At 35.5% G+C, this 24172-nt stretch overlaps 1 protein-coding gene across 1 annotated transcript in view; it reads left to right on the forward strand.

Annotated features, from left to right (window-relative positions):
• The window catches only part of LOC138712998 (glutamate receptor ionotropic, NMDA 2B-like), a 584228-nt gene that overhangs the window by 499593 nt on the left and 60463 nt on the right, over positions 1-24172 (forward strand). Inside the window, exon 11 of the mRNA XM_069844679.1 lies at positions 18211-18320. Within this exon, the coding sequence (XP_069700780.1) occupies positions 18211-18320 (110 nt within the window). The remainder of the gene's footprint in view (positions 1-18210; positions 18321-24172) is intronic.

Consider the following 24172-nt stretch of genomic DNA (forward strand, 5'->3'; position numbering starts at 1 on the left):
ATATATAATTAACCACCCTGAAACCGAAAATAGCTTTTTTGAAATTTTTGTTTGTATGTCTGTCTGTCTGTCTGGATGTTTGTTACCTTTTCACGCGATAATGGCTGAGCCGATTTATACGAAAATTGGAATATAAATTAAGTTCGTTGTAACTTAGAATTTAGGCTATATGGCATTGAAAATATTTTATTTAAAAGGTGGATTATAAGGGAGCTTGAATTAAATAAATCGAAATATCTCCCTTATTATTAATTTTCATGAAAAATGTTACATAACAAAAGTTCGTTTAAAATAATTTCCGATAAGTTTTATTCTATACAAAATTTTGATAAAACTGATATTTAATGAGATAAATGAGTTTTAAAATTACAATAACAACGCCATCTTAAGCGGCTGAAATGAAATAAAAACAAATGACTTCGTCTATAAGAGGCCTTGGGCAACAACAAATGAAAGCTATTAAACATAGCCTACAGAGAATGTTTTTGTGTTTATATGAGGTAATATCGAAAGCTAATTAACCATTCACCATTGGAAAGTGTAGTTTCTCTAGATGGACATACTGCTATAAAGTTATTACAGTAACTTCTGAGTGAATTGAGGACAGGTAAGATTAAAATAGTGCATCAATTATTTAAATTAAGTAACATATTGAACGATTTATCCTTCTATCAAACACGAATGTTCCCTGGATCAAATGTCTTATTTTAATTATGTAATTACTTTATATTTATTTCTAACAGGTGCAGCGGAGCGCACGGGTACGGCTAGTATATAATAAAAACAGAGACTGAATACATAATCACAAACAGGAAAATACATTTTAGTATACAAGTATTAACTTTAAAAAATGAATTAATACATATGAATATAATCTCACAACTAAAGGAATAGTAGAATTAGTATGATCAGCACGGCACGGGTTACATTGAGACAATGACAATTACCTAGATATTAGTGTTAATGGAAAAATAAAGTAATGACTGTGTAAAATAATAATAATGATAATAATAATAATAATAATAATAATAATAATAATATTAATGATAATAATAAATAAATATTATACCTAAAAAAACTAATTCTGTGCATTTAAAATATTTCTAAACAACCTAATTTTAAACAAATGAGGACTAAAACTACCCTGATTCCCAGCGGCACCGAATTCCATGAGCGGCCCATGGCTAGTGAGAAAGAACTTGAGTACAGAGATGTCTGATGACGTGGTATTGATAGCAACAGATTTTGTTGTGAACGTGTATTACGATTTTGATGTGAAGCTAGGAGAGTAAACCGATGGCAAGGTAGTTGGGTGTGGAACCATGTATAATTCGATATAGCAGGCAAAGAGAATGTACTAAACGTCGATCTTACAAGCAGATCCAGGAGAGTCGTAGAAAATATTCCGATATATGATCATGTGGGGGGATACTGGAACAGGATTCAATTATTATTCTAATTTTATATAGGATTAAATCCAGAACACAAATATAATGCTCTTTTCACCTAACAACGTAATCATTTTTAAATATAAGCAAGCAGTACAAACTTCACAATTGATGTGATATAATCCTTCTGAAATAGGTCCCCATTGCAAGTTATTGTTACACTTGAACATTCCAAACATCAATGGTGATGATGACAGGGATAGAATTTTTATGCACTAAAAGATATAAGAAGAAAACAGAATGTTAGTACTAGGTTGTGCATAATATTCCTAGACGTAAACAAATATGGCATACCGGTATTAAATCCTTTTTCTCTTTCCATTTCAGAATATAGAAATAATAAAGTAAGAGCCAAAATGTGTAAAAAATTTCTAGGAATACCGGAGAATGCTTCTAACCTGGCAGCGTTACTAGAGATGGGAATCGATTAGAGTCTGGGAATTATTCTAGAAAGAAAAATCAAATATTTAGGTAATATTCTGTGTAGGAATGATTCGGCAGTTATGAAAACATGTATCTTCTGTATGAAAGCCGCTAATTGGAAATCGAATTGGCTGAAGGAGCTGGAACGAGAAATGCAGATTAGGTCTAAATTGGCTATGGAGAGAACTAGGGTCTATAAACACGAAAACTTTTGGAAGAATAGTAAAAGAGAGGGCAAACGAAACTTCGAGACAAGATATTTTTAGTAATATTAAAGACCTAGGATCACTAAAATACTATAGGGAGGTTAAGCAGTTTTGGGAACAGGAAGAATATGTTAGACTAAATTCAAGGGAAGAGAGAACAGGAATGGCATGGTGGAGATTAGGTATCTGGAGACTCAAGAATAGGAAAGGGAACGTAGAGAAGGATAAATGTCCTTTGTGTGGACTAGCTGAAGACGCAATGCATATTGCGCTAAAGCGCCAGGCAACGAATGATTTGAGACACAGTTGGGTAGATAAAAAATTTCTACAAATAAACGCTATAGTAGCTTATAAAAAAAATGAATGGTTACCTAAACGCCAGCAATTTGCATAAATTAGGAAAATTTCTTTTTAGAGTTAAAATTAGATGGGAAGAGAAAGTCAAAGCTCTAACGGAGATGGAATTATAAATGTTTGAGTAGTCACACGATAAGAAACTACGAAGAGTAGTCAATGAAGTTAACAGAATAATTCTTAAGAGATTGAGCATAAAATTTAAAAAACTAAGGTAGGAGTTTTAAATACAAGAGCTATACTTATTATTAGTTGTGTACCATTATTATTATTACTATTATTATTATTATTATTATTATATTATTATTATTATTATTATTATTATTATTATTATTATTATTATTATTATTAGTATTGTAAACAGAGGATGCTTATAGGTTCATTATGTATTAGCTTGTGTTATATTTGTATTGAGAGTGATGGCGGATTAAGAACTGGAATACATCTAATCCGCCATGACGTGAACAAGGATTGATGAAATAAATAAATAAATAAATAAAATATAGAAATAAAAGTTTTGATAGCAGTTTTGAGGTCAGACGGTTTCTTTTTACAGTGGCAGTTGCTCCTGCCTTGGAGAACATTAATACTAAAACAGTAGTAGTCTAGATGAATCTTCCGCCTTAGTCTCACATTCGCACACATTGCATTTTGAATTTGGTACTGCATATTATTAGACAGGGAAAAAGACCTTTGAGAAGGCCGAGATGTAGATGGGAGGATAATATTAAAATTGATTTCAGTGAGGTGGGATGTGATTGTAGAGACTGGATTAATCTTGCTCAGGATAGGGACCGATGACGGGCTTATGTGAGGACGGCAATGAACCTCCGGGTTCCTTAAAAGCCATAAGTAATAATAATAATAATAATAATAATAATAATAATAATAATAATAATAATAATAATAATATGCGGATGACGTGAATATAACAGGAGAAAATCCACAAACGATTAGGGAAAACACGGGAATTTTACTTGAAGCAAGTAAAGAGATAGGTTTGGAAGTAAATCACGAAAAGACAAAGTATATGATTACTGTATGTCTCGTGACGAGAATATTGTACGAAATGGAAATATAAAAATTGGAAATTTATCTTTTGAAGAGGTGGAAAAATTCAAATACCTGGAGCAACAGTAACAAATATAAATGATATTCCGGAGGAAATTAAACACAGAATAAATATGGGAAATGCCTGTTATTATTCGGTTGAGAAGCTTTTATCATCCAGTCTGCTGTCAAAAAATCTGAAAGTTAGAATTTATAAAACAGTTATATTACCGTTTGTTCTATATGATTGTGAAACTTGGACTCTCACATTGAGAGAGGAAAAGAGGTTAAGGATGTTTGAGAATAAGGTGCTTAGGAAAATATTTGGTGCTAAGAGGAATGAAGTTACAGTAGAATGGAGAAAGTTACATAACACAGAACTGCACGCATTGTATTCTTCACCTGACATAATTAGGAACATTAAATCCAGACGTTTGAGATGGGCAGGGCATGTAGCACGTATGGGCGAATCCAGAAATGCATATAGAGTGTTAGTTGGGAGGCCAGAGGGGAAAATACCTTTGGGGAGACCGAGACGTAGATGGGAAGATAATATTAAAATGGATTTGAGGGAGGTGGGATATGATGATAGAGACTGGATTAATCTTGCTCAGGATAGGGACCAATGGCGGGCTTATGTGAGGGCGGCAATGAACCTCTGGGTTCCTTAAAAGCCAGTAAGTAAGTAAGTAGTAGTAATAATAATAATAATAATAATAATAATAATAATAATACTTTTCATTATCATGAACACAGACAATATACGGTATATTTTTGTAAAAATATATTAAGGAATATTCATAGCGTTAATGTCAGGAAAATTTTTAATGTTTTAATGTACCTTAATCATTTTAAAATTGAGTGTGTGATAGACACGGTCATGGCTGATGGACGAATCAATTATTTACAATACGCTGATACGCTAATTAGCTAATCATACAAGTTAGCACAGCTTCCAGCCTCTGCTATCAACATGGAAATTCACACCTGGCACCCTACAAGCTGACGGCCGTCTATAGGCGTACAGCAATAAGAATCTCACCGTGTGCGCTGGAATTCTGTTCAACATAATAATTCCGCTAATTCTCTTGAGAATAATTATGTGACGTCACTAATCTATAAACTCTGGAAGATGTTAATGAAAATTTAATATGGAATTTTGTCTCGTCACAGATTTGTGCTTTCCCGAAATTCCGTCATTTCCCTGCGGTAAAAGTCAAGTCAACAAAACAGACAGGAAAATGTACAAAACGTTGTGAACACTGTCTCCTTTAGTTTATGTTTTCAGTTCAATTATACGTTACTTCCTCTTACAACAGAACTTACGTAACTGCACAATCATTCCATTCAGGACGAGGCCCAGAATTTAACGGAATTCAATTCTCTTGTCATGTTACTTCGTGTCCCAACGTCATAAAACATAGGGTGTTCAAACAAGCTTTACTAATAATTTTCTGACGAATCGTTAGCCTAAATACTATCAGCATCAGAGACGCGAGTTCAATTGCTTGGGATTCTAAGTTGAATTTTTTTGTGCGTAAGGACAATATCTGGGGAAGATTTTCGCAGAATATTCCTAGTTTACTACTAGGAATTCCAACAAAACTCCATTTAAAACCATTTTGAACCTATAATAATAATAATAATAATAATAGTAATAATAATAATAATAATAATAATAATAATAACAATAATAATAATAATCATGGATTTATTTAACTTGGCAGAGCTAAGGTCACAGGGTCTTCTCTAACACTCAACTAGGAAAGTAAAACTTTAATATAGAGAATATTACACATAGTGACATAGACTCTATATATTCTGCACGATGGAAAACGTCTATGACGGCTGTGATGTGCGTATTTTTAACACATCGCTACAAATGGGGGATGCTTTAAGCTTTAAACTGCACGATTAAGTTACTCTTCTCCGCAGAACAGGTAAGAAACCAGAGTTTGGAGCAACAGTAATTATTTATTTTCGATTACATAGGTGCAGTGTGTGGACATTAAAATAAAAATATTTAAGGAACATATCATCATTAACAGGATGCTTACATTAGCAATGGTTGGGTATATAAGGGTTTTTTTCTTAACTGACGCATATGAGATAAACAAATTGAATACCGGTAACAAGATTAAGAAAAATAAAAGTTCGTTGTAATATAATGATTAACTCACTTAACAAGGAATTATACACATTGTTAATGAGGACTAGGGTTTGGTACTAAACATTAAAATAAAATTAAGAATTGATAAATAATTGTGAAGGAACTCTATATCAACTCATTACCAATAACAAAAATGTGTTGAACTCGTTCCAAATTATTTTTCCTAATACATTCTATGTAAAATTTACTCTTCTTAAATCAATTTTCCTTAAATAAAAATTCATAAATCTAATATCATATTTGCTGGGTAACTTTCGGCATTATCACCTTCATTTCATTCAGACGCTAAATAACCTAGATGTTGATACAGTGTCGTAAAATAACCCAATAAAATAAAAAACAATATATCATATTTTTTTCCTAAAATATTTCTTCAATACTGCATTAAGAAAATTGAACATAATGTAATAACAGATAGAGATAACAATATTGAATTAAGGAAATTGGATATAATGTAAAAACAAATTTTATTTACAGTCAAATAGTATGTGTTAAGGTTCAATTTCATTTACAGTCAAATAGTATGTGCTGTGATTCAATTTCAGTTACAGTCAAATAGTATGTGTTGAGGTTCAATTTCATTAACAGTCAAGTAGAATGTGCTGAGATTCAGTTTCATTTACAGTCAAATAGTATGTGCTATGATTCAACTTTACTTACAGTCAAATAGTATGTGCTGTGATTCAATTTCATTTACAGTCAAATAGTATGTGCTGAGGTTCAATTTTACTTACAGTCAAATAGTATGTGGTGTGATTCAATTTCATTTACAGTCAAATAGTATGTGCTGTGATTCAATTTCATTTACAGTCAAATAGTATGTGCTGAGGTTCAATTTTACTTACAGTCAAATAGTATGTGGTGTGATTCAATTTCATTTACAGTCAAATAGTATGTGCTGTGATTCAATTTCATTTACAGTCAAATAGTATGTGCTGAGGTTCAATTTTACTTACAGTCAAATAGCATGTGCTGAGGTTCAATTTCATTTACAGTCAAATAGTATGTGCTGAGATTCAATTTCATTTACAGTCAAATAGTATGTGCTGAGGTTCAATTTTACTTACAGTCAAATAGTATATGCTGAGGTTCAATTTTATTTACAGTCAAATAGTATGTGCTGAGATTCAATTTCATTTACAGTCAAATAGTATGTGCTGAGGTTCAATTTTATTTACAGTCAAATAGTATGTGCTGAGATTCAATTTTACTTACAGTCAAATAGTATGTGCTGAGGTTCAATTTCATTTACAGTCAAATAGTATGTGCTGAGATTCAATTTCATTTACAGTCAAATAGTATGTGCTGAGGTTCAATTTTACTTACAATCAAATAGTATATGCTGAGGTTCAATTTTATTTACAGTCAAATAGTATGTGCTGAGATTCAATTTCATTTACAGTCAAATAGTATGTGCTGAAGTTCAATTTTATTTACAGTCAAATAGTATGTGCTGAGATTCAATTTTACTTACAGTCAAATAGTATGTGCTGAGGTTCAATTTCATTTACAGTCAAATAGTATGTGCTGAGATTCAATTTCATTTACAGTCAAATAGTATGTGCTGAGGTTCAATTTTACTTATAGTCAAATAGTATATGCTGAGGTTCAATTTTATTTACAGTCAAATAGTATGTGCTGAGATTCAATTTCATTTACAGTCAAATAGTATGTGCTGAGGTTCAATTTTATTTACAGTCAAATAGTATGTGCTGAGATTCAATTTTACTTACAGTCAAATAGTATGTGCTGAAATTCAATTTTACTTACAGTCAAATAGTATGTGCTGAGGTTCAATTTATTTACAGTCTAATAGTATGTGCTAATGTTCGTAAGTATGGCAGAACACGATTTTCATTTTCGTAATTGTAGTAATCGATGACAATATTTCTAATTCTTCTCTGAATTATTATTTTTTGTTGCTGCCTTTACACCTCTTCTCAAACTTAATTCCGATTAAATACTTTCTGTATCTGACTGTTCTTTTTTTAAATTCATTCAAAGTTGAATACAAATCAGGATGGTGTTTTCCAACGACCAGTCTAAAGTGATTGTGCCAGCCTTCACTGACATTGTTTGTCCGTTGTAAATTGTTCAAGGTGGCTTGAGAATGATTCCATTTCTTCACTGCATATCTTGGTAGAACCGCTCTTCGTCTCCCTCTAACTTGACGCCCTACTATGTAAAATTCTTCAAAGTAATCCATGATTGGAATCAAATCATCAGGTGCTTCGTGCTTAATAATTATCACCATCGTGACGGGTTACTAATCGCCCCTTACATTTCTTCCGTTTCGATTTGGAACATTCCCAATAAGTTTTACCTGCAGTAGGTGGCTTTACTCAATAATAAATATGGACTCCGTACACTTATTTTTTACCAACAACTCTCGGTTGCTCCATTACTTAAATTTTGTGTTACAAAAATGAATTCTTTTACTCAATTGCTCCAAAATGAATTCTGTTGCTCAGTTGCTCCAAAATTAATTCTGTTACCACAGTTTCATAAACAACAGTAAATAACAATATCCTGTTGCAATACTTAAATAAATTAAGGACAAACCATTAGGAATAATAGTTTTGGAAAAAGCTCTTAGGAAAAGTGGATTTGGAAAAATGGTTATTAGGAAAAAGTGTTATTATGAGAATCAGTTTAGGAAAAATGACTGAAGTAGCAAAATCTAGTTATTAATTTGTATTACATCTTTCCTCAAGTAGTCGTCCAGCTAATAGGCCTAAAAACAGTTATTTACTAGGTAGTGTGTTAGTGAATTTCGAAAAGAAATCTTTAATTTCTGCTCGCGAATGATGGCTGGAAGGGAATTAAAAATTTTGGAACATAAGTAAAGAAGAGATGATTCAAGAAATTGCGCTCCATGGAGAGTTTGAAAGGTCAGCCCTGATTTACATCAATAATTAAGCATTTTATTTTACGGCATTATTTTTATGAGAATAATGAACGCGAGAAGTTAATAATAAATTGGCATTCACTAGTAACCTAAGTGAAAACTACCAGACTTGCCAGTCTATGACTTCTGAAGAGGAAATCTCGGATGGGGATTTTAGAATGTTCACTTGTTGGTCTTGTTCCAGCTGGTGTACTATCCCTAGCTATTTAATAAGCCTTTCTGGCCTTTCTCTTCTCACATGGTTATTTCATCCTTTCTCTTCTGAATTTTACTCATATTCTAATATCCCGGTTCTGACATGTCTCTCTGATATTCTTATTGTGAATCCATTCCCTAAAAAGCGCAGTATTTCTCTTACAGTTATAATATATGTAGGCCTATGTTGTTAGTAATAATACTATTTTTTCGTTGTTTCGACTCCAGAAGTAATGACTAACCTTCCCATGGTTTTATATACTTTGACTCCGCTCAACTTTTCATAGTGAAAGTGAATTTCAATTCAATTAACAACATAATTCAGCCACACCTGCAAACGAAGGATAAAGCTAGCTGGAGAAGTTTTATACATCCATTTTTATTTCTTCACTTAGTTTAATGTATTTGTTTAGTGTTTCATTTGGAAAGTATTTCCATGTAAAATATAGGATATCGGGATGAAAAGTAATCAGATGTATCCTAAAACAAAGCAGCATTAGAACCAATGTTTCCTTTATATATTGGCGTAAATACATACTTTTTGTTAAATTAAATGAAGGAAATAATATGTTATCAAAGACAGCCATGATACTATCTTTACATAGTGATGAATAGGGACGGGATTTTTATGTAATATCAAGGTGTGAAATATGTACATATTTATGTAAGAAAAATAAGCTGAATATGTACCAAAATATGTAAAATCATGAAAATATTTAATATCAATATCTGGCAGACATAGGATAGGTAAGACTCTCCAGTTGTGATTTCACAGAGCACCCGACGTTTTTACCGCATTGACACATTACTATTTTTCCATCTGTAGTGAAAGCTTCGTCCTTTGCAATCCATGATTTTATTTTTGTCGTTGGGGTTGAAGATACAGGGTTCATGAAGGCAACGGTACTTTCTGAGGGAATTTTACAATACAAGGTAATTGTATGAGAAAGTTTGCCTTTTGTTCACTCATATTTATAGTGGGCAGTATGGGCTATGGGGTGAGTGCCTCTTTTACTTCCTGGAACTAAGAATGTTATGTTTCGTCCCGAAATATGTCCTTTCTTGCGTAGGTAAAAAAAGGCTTTTTAAATCTTTGTATTTCAAATTGTAAACTTCCCCAGCAGAAGTAAAAATGAATAAAATTCCCAAATATGTAGATTTATGTAATACCAAGCCATAATATGTAATGTGGGGTAAATATGTAAAAATATGTAGTATCAAATTTTAATATATTAACGGTAATTACAAGATTCGCAAAGATTTATTATTTATATACAGTTAGGTGGAAAGGAATATAATATGTAATTACATAAAAATCGGGTCCCTAGTGATGATATATCACTCAAGCTATTAATGTTAAACTGCAAACATTTTTTAACAATTACAAGCCAGTAATTTTCAATGGTAATTGACATGCCGATAGAGAGAGAGAAACTCTCCAAGTTTTTTTTTTTTTTAATAAGAAAAGCCCTCTCTTAGTTACCATGATTTATCGCTAGGTGGCAGTAGTTATCAATAATGGCAAAATGACGTTTACTAAACGTGAGCAATCGTTTTGTATGTTGGAATATGCAAGGACCTCGTCAAAGATTTGAAGTTGACGGTTTCGCTGACTTGCTCGTCGCGACGAAGCAACTTTTCACCTCTCCGGAAAAGTAAATCGACACAATGTGCGCATATGGGGAACTGACATGAGCGAGACTCACCTAAGGTGAATATCTTCTCTGTGATTTCGAAAGAGAAGGTGTATGGGCCATTTTTCTTTGTAGAGTCCATCATCACTGAGATGATTTACTTGGACATGTTACAAAACTGGCTGATGCCTCAGCTGAATGAAGACAGCAATGATTACATCTCTCAGGAAGATGGATCTCCCTGTCACTATCATAACAACGTGCGAGAGTGTCTTAATCAAAATTTGCTACACAGAAATAGAAGTTAATGAAGTGGCCACCACGATCACCGGATTTAACTCCCTGTTACTTTTTCTTGTGGGGGTTTGTGAATGATATTGTTTATGTGCCTCCGCTCACCGCTGATCTCCAGAAACTTCGCTACCGGATTACAGCTGCCGTGGCTCTGGTCAACCGTGACGTGCTTGAGCTTGTATGGGCAAGATGGATTACCGCATAGATGAATGCCGTATTAGCAAAGGTGGACACATTGAGCTTCTGTGAGGTGTGTAACAAAACTTGGAGAGTTTCTCTTTATTCTAGTGTAAAGTAATTTGTTATTCGTTGTGTAGTTTAGTAGTTATGAATTTTTAAAATGTTTCACGGACTTATGAATAACCCTGTATTACTGAAACTCAGAATATATACTGAATATGAAACGTCTTGAGCAGTAGTCCGTCTGCTTTGAACGAAACAATATCCTCAAGGCATTTTTCGACTGCCTCCGTGGTCTGTTGGTCAGATGTTGGCTTCCAGATCAGGAGGTCCCGGGTTCGATTCCCGGGCTCGGCTCACGGTGAATTTTTCTTGAAGAAGAAGAATTCCCTGGGTGTCTAGAGTCTGGAAATTTGTATGAATGTGAGTGTGCCGGGTTAATATTAATTAACCAATCATCACAAATATAAAAATACATCAGGACTGTCGCTGGGCAGCAACCTGAACACACGTTTCAGCGTCACATAGTTGACAAGTAACTCCATCTGTTAGCACAACCATAAAGCATCTAATAGTAGATGCTATAGAGTTATCAACAACGAAAAAAAAAAAAAAAAAGATCATTTATCTACTCTTTGAAAGTTCTTCCACTTTGGCAGTCTGTGTTAGGTGGGCCAGTCAAACGAAAGATTTGATGGGAGTATACTGTTCACATGGAGAGGGTGAGACTGAATAGAACCGTCTCTTCTCTACCTACTACTTCACAATTGATGACTCCTTAGGCGGTGACGTCACTATCTCCGCGATCCTTAGTAACCAAGTTGTTTGTCTCTACCATGTTTTATTAAATGGCGCTCATCGTTAATGCAAACTGCAATTAATTGAGAAACCTTCCCATGCCCAAAAGGTAACGGTATGGTGCGCGGTTTCATCAACTGAAATAATCGGCCCATTCTTTTTTGAGAATGAGGCCGCAAATGTAGTGACTGTTAATTCAGTGCGATATGTTGAAATGATACAGACATTTTTTTACACCACAACTGGCCCATTTTCCAGTGAATGAAAACATACTGTTTCAACAGGACGGAGCAACAAGCCACACCGCAAGAATTTCTATGGATGCTGTGAATGCTTTGTTCCCGGGCCGCGTCATTTCTCGGAAAGGGGATATAGCTTGGCCGCCTAGGTCACCTGACTCAACGGTATGTGATTTCTTTCTATGGGGACATTTCAAAACGAATGTGTTTGGGGACAATCCACACAGAAAACTTCCAGTCTTAAAACAACGTATACGAGAAGAGGTCGCTGCGATACCTGTCAATATGCTGAGAGGGGTTATGCAACAGTTCATGGCCAGACTCGAAGAATGTGTGCGTTTCAGTGGAGTCACTTGGCTGACATAATTTTTAAGAAATATTTTTTTTCTTGTTGCATACCTAATGGTTATTCATGTACTTGTCATTTATACGAGGCGTATCCAGAAAGTAAGTTTCCCGATTTTTCTCCTTGAAAGTAAACGTAATTAGCCGTGTCAATTGCGCATGCGTAACGGATCTATGATGTATCAATCATATGCCAGCCGGACAGGTCCCGCCTGGTGCCAGTAGCGTGGCAGAAGTGGTCCGAAATGGAAGCTCTTATTCCTTCTCCCGCCGCCTGCGAGGTTCGGTCGGTGATAAAGTTCTTTAAAGAACAAAACATTGCGCCAATTGAAATTCATCGGCAGCTCTGTCAGGTCTATGGGCCGAACATCATGAGCAAGCAGATGGTGCGTCGCTGGTGTAGGCAGTTTTCCGAAGGTCGTCAAAGTGTCCATGATGAAGAGCGCAGTGGGCGACCGTCCTCATCAATGATGATCGTGTTGAGCTGGTGCGGCAGTGCATCATGGAGAACCGTCGCTTCACGATTACGGAGCTGAGCAGCCATTTTCCGCAGATATCGCGATCCTTGTTGCATGAGATTGTCACTAAGCACCTGCTGTTCAAAAAAGTGTGTGCCAGGTGGGTGCCGAAAAACCTGACACCCGAACACAAAATGCAACGTTTAGGGGCAGCACTGACATTTCTGCAACGGTATCACTATGACGGCGACGAGTTCCTCGACAGGATCGTCACGGGCGATGAGACTTGGATTTCGCACTTCACCCCGGAAACCAAGCAGCAGTCAATGCATTGGCGGCATAGTGAATCTCCGGTCAGGACGAAATTCAAACAGACGTTGTCGGTACGGAAAGTGATGTGCACGGTGTTCTGGGACAGGAAGGGCATTCTGCTCATTGACTTCCTTCCAAGAGGTGAAACAGTGAACGCTGACCGTTACTGTGAAACACTGCGAAAACTGCGAGTGCCATTCAAAACAAGAGGCGTGGAATGCTTACTGCAGGTGTTGTGCTCCTCCATGACAATGCTCGTCGACATACGGCTCGACGCACAGCAGCTGTTTTGACGGAATTTGGCTGGGAGTTGTTTGATCACCCACCCTACAGTCCTGATCTTGCTCCCAGCGATTTTCACGTTTTCTTGCACCTCAAGAAATTCCTGTCCTCCGGTGAGCGTTTTGGCAACGACGAAGAGCTGAAGAAGTCTGTCACACGCTGGTTCCATTCACAGGCGGCACAGTTCTACGACAGAGGGATACAAAAGTTATCCCACGATACGACAAGTGTCTCAATTCTGATGGTGGCTATGTTGAAAAATAGCTGAAACATTGCTGTACCTGTTCCCAATAAATGTTTTCCTGAAAGTGTGTGTTCTTTTTTTTTTAAATAGGGAAACTTACTTTCTGGATGCGCCTCGTACTAATTAAATTGATATAATAGTAACTTTTCATTCCCTTTATGCGCCTTGAAATCTTTCCGTTTGACTGTCCCACCTCGATTACGCCATTGTCTAGCTGAAATGCCCCGTATTTCAAGCAGAGCAATCTCATACAGTATTCCATGTCTTGGTCAGTGTTTCATGATGCAGGTCATTTCAATCGATAACTGGGCATTGTAAAATTGATAACTTCAAGCAGAACAGTTCGTTGCTACGCAGACATGGCATTCGAACTACTAATATATTTCTTTGTAAGCACATTGTAGTATACTTCGCACACAGTAATATTAATCATAAAATGATAATTTTTCCGATATAGTTTGTTATAATGTGATGAGAAATGGAAACATACGGCACATTTTTCCGATTGCTAGGCCTCAATAAAAAGAAAAAATCATATATCCAATATCACCATCCCCCTCCGTCCTACTCGTCGCCTTGGTCACGATCGTCGATATCGTTACGATCGCCGTCACCTTTATCACCATCATCACGTTTGTCGTTGCAATAGTCGTCTTCATGATAGTCTTTATAGTCCAAGTGATAATTGTCTTCGTTCTCATTAAAATAATAATAATAATAATAATAATAATAATAATAATAATAATAAATAATTGATTAAATGGCGATCTTACTCCTGTTAATTATGTAAGCATATGCGGCTTACAGCTGTTTCTGTGCTACTTGACACCATCCTCAGAGCCTTCTGTGTCTCGGCTGCCTGTTGTGTGGGTGTGTTCGTGTGGTGAAGAGTTGTGTCAAATAGTGTGTGTGTTCTGAAATTGATCTGTGTTTTAAGTATCTGATTAGGGTGTGCTTTAGTGTGTCTGTATATTTCATATTGTTCTAGTGTGTTGAGTTTTTGGTTTTTGGGTTGTATGTGTAGGATTTCCATGTCTGTATTTATGTTATTGTATGTGTGGAGTCCACACCTGTGGAGTAACGGTTAGCGCGTCTGGCCGCGAAGTCAGGTGGCCCGGGTTCGAATCCCGGTCGGGGCAAGTTACCTGGTTGAGGTTTTTTCCGGAGTTTTCCCTCAACCCAATACGAGCAAATGCTGGGTAACTTTCGGTGCTGGACCCCGGACTCATTTCACCGGCATTATCACCATCATTTCATTCAGACGCTAAATAACCTAGATGTTGATACAGCGTCGTAAAATAACCCAATAAAAAATGTGTGGTTGGCATTAGTGTCCTGGACCAATACATTTACATATGCCGAACACATAACTAATGCCAACCACACATACAATAACATAAATACAGAGGACACAATACATCTACATATGCCGAACACATAACTAATGCCAACCACACATACAATAACATAAATACAGAGGACACAATACATTTACATATGCCGAACACATAACTAATGCCAACCACACATACAGTAACATAAATACAGAGGACACAATACATCTACATATGCCGAACACATAACTAATGCCAACCACACATACAATAACATAAATACAGAGGACACAATACATCTACATATGCCGAACACATAACTAATGCCAACCACACATACAATAACATAAATACAGAGGACACAATACATCTACATATGCCGAACACATAACTAAATGCCAACCACACATACAATAACATAAATACAGACATGGAAATCCTACACATACAACCCAAAAACCAAAAACTCAACACACTAGAATAATATGAAATATAAAGACACATTAAAACACACCCTAATCAAATACTCAACACACAGATCAATTTCAGAACACACACACTATTTGACACTACTCTTCATCACACGAACGCATCCACACAACAGGCAGCGAAGTTGAGATGACGCCGAGACATAGAAGGCTTTGAAGATGATGTCAAGTAGCACCGAAACAGGTGTAAGCCGCACGTGCTTACATAATTAACACGAGTAAGATCGCCATTTAATCAATTATTTATATTATATTATATTTATATTCAAGAGTTAAACGTAGTGTACGAAAGATTCAACATGGATTAATAATAATAATAATAATAATAATAATTTATTATATCAGGATTATCAGAACATGCATTTGTAAATGTACATTAATTACACTATATGAAAAAGAAGAAGTATAAATACAATAATAATGTATTAGTCACAGAAATAGACTTGTCTTTTTAAATTGGGTTATTAAATTGTGTTATCTAGCGTCTGAAGATGGTGATAATGACAGCGAAATGAGTCCAGAGTCCAATGCCGAAAGTTACCCAGCATTTGCTCTTAATGTGTTGGGTGAAATCTGGTCTTGAAATAAGTAATAAGATTAATATTAAAGAAACAACTTTTAGATAACAATAAATTCTTAAATATAAATCTAACCCCTGTACGAGTAAAACTCGAGTTCTGGGGCAAAATTTGAGCATACGTAGTTTGATATATTATTTCCAAGAAAGAAAGGTAATGTTATACTTACAATGAAAATACTCGAATGTTGTATTTAGTATGAATTTAATACTAGTAAAAAGCCAGGATGCAGCGAAGTAGAAACCCTTGGGCATGTTTTGGGTTATTGCCCTAAAGGAGAACTACTGAGGAACAATCGCCACCATAAAGTGAGAAGCTCCATCGCAACCACTCTTCGGAAGGCAAATGGGAGGTTTACGAAGAAGTACTTGGCTTAGAATGGGTCGAGAAGAGCAGACATTATAGCCATCGATCGCCGGAATCAAAGAAGCCTCATTCTTGACCCCACTGTCCGTTTTGAGAAGGATGATCAACAAGCCAATAACGTTAACGATGAAAAAAAAGTCTATTTACAACCAATGTATTCCTCACTTCAGTGAGAGATACAAAATGAATATTAATACATGGGAAGTGAAAGGACTTCTTTTTGGCGCTAGGGAAACTTCATTTAAGTTAACCAAAACCATTCTCCTTTCTCTTAAATTTTCTAATGAGGACATTAACAAAATTTGTCTAATGGTATTGAGATATTCATTATCCATTTTACACAATCACTTGTATAATACTATGTATTTTGTTTACTTCATTTCATTACTCTTCAATGTATTTTCATCTCATGTTTCTCCGAAATCAAATTGTACTTTATTTTTAAATTTATTATTGTTCCGTATTCTCTCCGCAATCATATTGTATTTTTAATTTAATCTCTGCTTTGTATTCTGGATCCTAGTGGTCAGCCGTAGATTTAGGCCAGATATCCCAAATTGTGGAATTTGTGTGTGTGTAGGTTAACTTGATTAAAAAAGAGTAGACTGAGAATAAAATGAATTTAAATGAAGTATCATCAAATCAAACGTATCATAATCATAATTAAAATATATTACTAAATATATGATAATAATTTAAATAGTGTATTCTACATATATCTTTTATTTTTAATTTGAATTTAAATGTTACAATTTTTTAATATATAGTCTGATTCGATTGGGTATGGACAATATTAATTTATTATTATAAAGCTATTATGATAGTAAGAAAAATTTCTTGCTGGTTATATGATGATTAAAAGACGGGAGTTTCAATATATAACAATCAACAATGCATAATCTGAAAGGACAAATGAAAATCGTAGAGGATTAAAATGGCTACTACAAATCAACAGCGGATACAATGTGTTCTTTGGTATGCTAAATTTGAGAGTGTTAAAAGAGTTCAAAGGGAATTTCGACGTGAGAATGGTGTGCGTAATGTACGTAAATACGGTTCCATAATGTTGTGGTATCGAACATTTGCAGAAACAGGTTCTGTGTTAAAAAAAAAAAAAACATGCAGGAGGTCGCAGGCGAAACCCAGTACGAGAAGCAGCTATCGCTTGGCTTGGTCCCCAAACTCGCTAGATCTAACCCCTCCTGTTTTAATCGTATAGGGTTTTGTTAAAGACATTGTCTATTCACAGAAATCCATGAATATTGATGATATGAGAGTAAAAATTACTCAAGCTCTTCAACAAATCACCCCTCTTATGTTACAACGGACATGGGCTGAATTGCATCACCATTATGAGTTGTGCAGAGTGCGCAATGGGGGTCATGTTGAGCTCTGAGGAATCTCCCATCTTTCAGTGTTATATGCACGAAGTATCAATAAATAAAGTTTAGTAGTAAATGTTTTACGGGGTTTATATTTATCCATACCCAAACGGATCACCTTTTAAATGCTTGGAAATCACATCATTATAAATTTTTAACCCATAGGTAAGGTTGTATTTTTTTTTTTTTTTTCAGTAATTGTGACGCATTTTGTCTCTTCAAAATATAATGTACATTTGTTCCAATTTTATTTCGTTTTCGACATCGCAGTTACTTCACGTTCTCCAAACTCCCCCAGGTTCAGTGTTAGTAAGTACAAAACCTCCAACCAGACCTAGACAGACAGCGCAAATGATAGAGCCGATAGATGTAAAAAGTAAACTAGTCCTAGCCTATTCCTCCCACCTACGCCCAATATTCCGCCATCAGTTAACCTGTATCTCTCCTGCTGGGATCCGAACTTAAAAGTCAACTAAAGACTGTCTGTTCTGTCACTCTGATGTAGTTAATTTATTCTTTCAGAGCCATTTGACTCGGCGATGTGGATGTTGGTAGCCTTGGTAGCTATACATGTCGCCGCCTTCACCATCTTCTTCTTTGAATGGCTGAGTCCATATGGATATGACGCCAAGGTATGTTCAATTACCTACTATATATACACAAAAAATACACGGACGATTTAGTAAGTCACAAACCGAAATAGCAACCTACATTTTTTAATGCGACGCCTGAAGCGATCACCGCTTGTTGGGTGTCAAGGTGATAGATGTACTCGCAAGCAGTATAAGTGAAACGAAGATGCAGCAGTTGCAAGATGGCTGCATCTCTGCACGAGCACTAAGTGAAACCTGTTTACAGACGTACAATGGGCAGCAGGTATAGAGAATGTGAACAGAATTTCCTCTACTAAACTTACCCACCAGTAAGTTAGTTCCCTTTCATAACTCAAATTCTTCAGGATGAAAACCGAACTGACTTATGCGGTACTATGAGAATATTTATTTTTCTGCGACAGCACCGTCAACGCGGACTACTTGGACCCTTAAGGTGTTACTTGAACTCAGAAGGAAAAAATGTTTTCGTCGATGTAAAATAACAGTTTGGTGTCGAAAGTTGTGGTTTTTTGCTCTGCAAACTTTCATCTGTACAAATATTTTCACCTAAGTTATTCCAATGGTAAGTAAACATGTTTTTCTTCTAGGTTCAAGTAACACCTTAAGGGTCCAAGTAACCCGCGTTGACGGTACGTAAAGTTGTATTTTACCCACTGTTATCAGTGCGTAAAGTAAGTCTTTAACACACTAGTGCGTAAAAAGTAAGTAAACACTTCATGCACTGCTATTAATTTTACGCATTGCCAAAGAAAATGCAATATTCAACTGATTTTAAGTTATCCATATAATTTTATTTACAACATTAATAAGAATGTTACGAGATAATAATGAAACTGCAGTTTATATGGTATTCCATAGCCTTCCTTATTATCCATGTATGTTGTCATTGTTACAATCGTTATATACGGTCAGTTACGTTTCATATTGTTTAACAAAAAAGTATCAATTTTATTATAAATATAAACATGAATATGAAATTTATAGTCTATTGAAGAAGTACACGGACAAGTTTTAATGATGTAATGATAACAGAGCAATAATAGAGTTTATATGCAATGCCTTCTGTATATCTCTATTTCTAGGATGACCAGACGTCCTCTTTTATCTGGGCATGTCCTCCTTTTTAGTATTTTTTTAGTCCGGGCGGATTTAAAAAAAAAATCAAGAAATGTTCTTTTCGTAACTTGTATGCCTGATATTTTGAAATTATCTGATTTGACGTCTTTTTCAAGTAATTTCCCTGTAGGTGGCAGCAGCATAGACGGAATATACTCTTTGCCAACGATCATAACTCTCTTTGCTCCTCCTTGTTATGGTCATAGCTCAGAGGTAGCTAGTAAATCGAGAAATCGAGGTGCGAATGTAAATCTAAATAGATATTTTCTGTCCTCTTTAATTATAGTTTTCTTGATTTTTATAAGTAGCTACTTAACTGTAAAATCATTATTATGTACTTCGGTATTTTGTAATAAAATAGATATTAACGTACTTTTTAAGTATGATAGGGGAAACTCGGCTAATTCCGCAGTACGGGTAATTCCGCAGTAGTGCATATATGATTTTACTACGGCTTTACAATAGCGCGAACGTAAGTTTTGAGAGGCTGTCAACAGGAGGCATGTCCTCTGCAGTGCTATAGAAAAAGATCAAGGATATTGGTCGACACCTCTGTCGGCAATACAGCGAAACATCGAAAGTTGGCTGTTTTTCGTATTTTGCTACACAGCTGTGAAGAAAGTGAGCATTGTTACATATAGATTGTTCCTGTTACGTTACTTTCATAATGTAGGTCATAATTATTTACTACTGCGAAATTAGCCAAGTCCTACTGCGGATTTATCCGCACTGTTGCGGAATTACTTGAGTTGTTCTTTTTCAACTGTAATATAACTACAACTAAATATATTTGCATTTTAATAGGTCTCTTTATCTCATTTGGTAATGAAAGGTTTCGTCGATGTATACATATTTTTATAATATTTTTCAATAACATTTTGATAAAAATATGATGGATTTACTTCTTAATATTGCGGTATTAGCCAAGTCTCCCCTATAACCTTTAAATCTGTACTGTATATATTTTATAATGAAATAGATATTGACGTAATTTAGAGTATAATATAGCCCTAAGCCTAAATCTAAGTATATATTTTCTGTCCTCTTTTTTTAGAACAATGTCCTCCTTTTTAAAGCTTTGTGTCCTCTTTTTATCTTTGTGAATCTGATCGCCCTATCTATTTCTAATATTTTCCTAAGCGAAGTCCTTGTAACACGATATTTCAAATCGATAGCGACTTAGAATCGACATTTCTTTTGCTGTCCATTGTACAAATTTTATTAAATAAAAAATTATTGCATTATTTATCTGTTTCGTGATGTAAATATAACACGTAACACAAATAACATTCATATTTACATTTTAGTCCATATTATTCCGAAGTTACATATGTAGGTCTTACTGAACAATAAGTATATGGGCGGTTTAGACGGCCATGAAATCATGGTCATGAATAAAACAGGCTGCAATTCCGTGGACACTTATTTCTTAATGGTTATTAGTTTAAACGGCCGTGAAATCATGATCTTATAACTTCTCTAAATTGAATTGTTCACTTAATCTAAATTTGTGCTATCGTAGAAAACATACTATAGTAGGCCTCTATGATACACATTCGTAAAGTTATCTTTTCGACTCTCGTGCTCGCAAACTTTACACTCGTGCCAAAAAAAATCTTTACGAACTTGTACCATAAATAATACTATTCTGGCCTCAAACTGTGCATAAATTTCATTCCCAACAGCATGTTGCGTCATACAGTCTCCTATAAGATTTCTCCAGACGAAATGCTAATCTTAAAGTTCCAACTCATAGTTCATTTATCAAGCTGTTATTTCTGAAGTGTCATTTGTAACCTAAAAGTGTTATTATAGGTGAACCGGAACATTTTAAACAGTTCCAGAAAAAATAACAACTTTCGTCATATCTAATGGTCAGTCTTGCCAGCTGTGACGCATTTCTAAGTCACTGACAGTGCGCACCAAACTCAGCTTTATCAAATGGCATTATAGTTGTTTGCTTCCGAAACCCGCCTGTGGCAATTCTATACTCATATGAATGCGCAGTAAGTCAACACACAACTATGACAACTGACACCCATACCCCGTGAGAGATTCGAATCAACAATCAGAGTTTCCAGGCAGTATTAAAGCTGAGCTCTTCAAGGTGTGTCCACAATAAAGTTACTAAACACTCTTCAGTAATAACGCTGAATTTAACCAGAGTTGCTAAGCAAAAGACATATTATCTCGTTTAGATATGGCTAGACCAAGGAACTTTATAAACTAAAAAAAAAAAATAATAAAACCCGATAATATGCATGAAATTATGTTGTAAAAACTGTTGATATATGCGTAAAAGAACTGAAATATTTGCAGTAAAAATACATTTTAGAGATTAATTTGGTTTAATAATATATTGTTATAAAAGGAAATAAGTTAAAATAATACTTGTCATCAAGCATCATTATTTTCATTAATATATTTTTCTACGTCCCGCGCCGTGGCGTCGCGATCTAAGGCATCCCGCCTAGGACCCGCGTTATGGAATGCGCGCTGCTTCCAGTCCTCATGGGGGAAGAAATTTTCTCATGAAATTTCGGCCAGTGTATGGGACCGGTGCCCACCCAGCATCGTGGTGCACTTGGGGAGCAGCTATAACGGCTGGGGGGATCATCGTGCTAACCACACGATACTTCCATTCTGGTTGGATGATCGTCCACCTCTGCTTCGGCATGCGGGCGTGAGGCCAGCAGCCGGGTGGTCGGTCTAGGCCCTTCACGGGCTGTAGCCCCACGGATTATATTTTTCTATAGGTCTAAATGTAGGATATTAATTATCCATTTTACATAGTCTACGTATTTGAATTGGTACATTTTTATCTTCCCAATTTTATTAACTCTTTTTTGCTTTTCACGTAATTATTATGGCAGTAAACAACCAACAATTTCTCCAGGTTCTCTACTACAGGGTGGGCAAAATAAAACTGGCTCGGAAAATATCCATACAGTCTTTCATCTTCTGTGAGTTGATCCACATATGGATTAAACAGATTCTGGACATATCGGTTAGCATTAATAGTTTCGTGAAAGAATCGTATTACGATGCAGACACCTGACATTGCGCACCGAACACCAATCTTGAGGTTATGCAACGGCTCTTCCAAATACTCATGTGGAATTACTGATGCATAATGGCGCATGTTCTGTGAGGTAACATACCCTGACAGGCTGAACCAGGCCTCTTCTGAAGAAACGAAAAACTGACGATCCAAAAGTCCTGATTTCACTTTACTCAGAAACCATGGGCAGAACTCAATACGTGAAGATTCGTCTGGACGCATGCACAACAGTGAATTTGTAGGGATATAGATGCAGGTCCTTTTTGATAATGTTTCGACACAAGATTCTCTTAATTCCCACTTGCACAGATAAACGGCGTTGCGATTTCGTCGGACTTTGTTCCAGGCTTTCCTGTATTCGAGGAATGTTTTCTGGTGTTCGAACTCTTTTCGAATAGTTACGGTTTTTATTCGCTACAGTCTTATACATATAAATTCATATATTTCATATATATTTTCCGCGGGCCAGTTTTATTTTGCCTATCCCGTATAAAACTTCTCTAATCTATCGGAAAAAGTTAAAAATTCCGAGAACGATCTCTCGACATCACATGATGTGATTGGTGCATACTTGTAAGTAGAAATGTTCCGAATTTCAGTGACTGTTTCACATCTTCCACTGAGAATATCAAAACGCTGGAGCATTTCTTTATAGCCGGAACTATTCTCCAATGCAGCCTTACTTAAATTTTGCAAACAGCGCTTACTTTGTGATTCTGGAACTCCTTTTATCTATAGTCGCGACACCGTTATTCCCGGCGTGACTCCTCCTCTTTGCTTACGTCTTAGGAAGTGAAGGCTTTATAAAGTCTAGGTAGGTAGTAACGTTCGCCATTTTTGTTCTTTCGTTTCCAGCTACCAGACGAGGAATCTATTTGCCACACCGTTAAACATTATCATGTCGTAGCTCCTATGATAATAAATCAAACACACTGTAATTGAGTAAATAATTGAGCGGAAAATAATCTCCTCGTGTGCTTTCTGCGAACTCCAACGAAAGAGCAAAAATGGCGGGCGATTATATTAAGTTTTATCGAGCCTTAGGAAATCCATATTGTCATCATTAGCGAATCACAAGACGCACACGTTTAAATGTAGCCGACCTGTAACGTGATTGGCTGGCGAAAAGAAGAGCGACGGGACTTATAGTATTTTACTTTTCGCAGCAGTTTCATGATATCAACAATATGTGAATTTATTGTCGCAGGTGTCTAAATACAATACATTCATTTTTGGTTCGACGAAATCAGAGAAAAAGTGTGAATGACATCTAAGCAACGCGTATTTTAGTCCTGGCCCCTGAAACATTACACTTACACGGCTAGTATGTACACAGAGCTAGTCTTATAATAAAGTGAGAACGATCAAACTTACATAGTATGGAGAAATATCCATTGTCGTCGCAGCAATTTCATGTCCTCAACAGTAATTGCTAATTATCGGGCTTATTTCTCATATAATTTTTATATTTCTTGGAAATTATTCTTATTTTTTCAGAGAGAAATTTTGAAATTAGGTAATAAATCGGGAAAAGAGGGAAAGATGTTAATACATGCAATTAAATACGCAGAATAAAAATATACATGCATTTAAAAGGGAAAACCATCGAAATATGCATTTATGCAAAATAAGGTTGGCTTCATTCGAACGTAAAGATCCACTTTTACTTTTTCAGTATGCTATATCAATGAAA

Source organism: Periplaneta americana, chromosome 14, assembly GCF_040183065.1.
Source record: "Periplaneta americana isolate PAMFEO1 chromosome 14, P.americana_PAMFEO1_priV1, whole genome shotgun sequence".
NCBI classification, from domain to species: Eukaryota; Metazoa; Arthropoda; class Insecta; order Blattodea; family Blattidae; genus Periplaneta; species Periplaneta americana.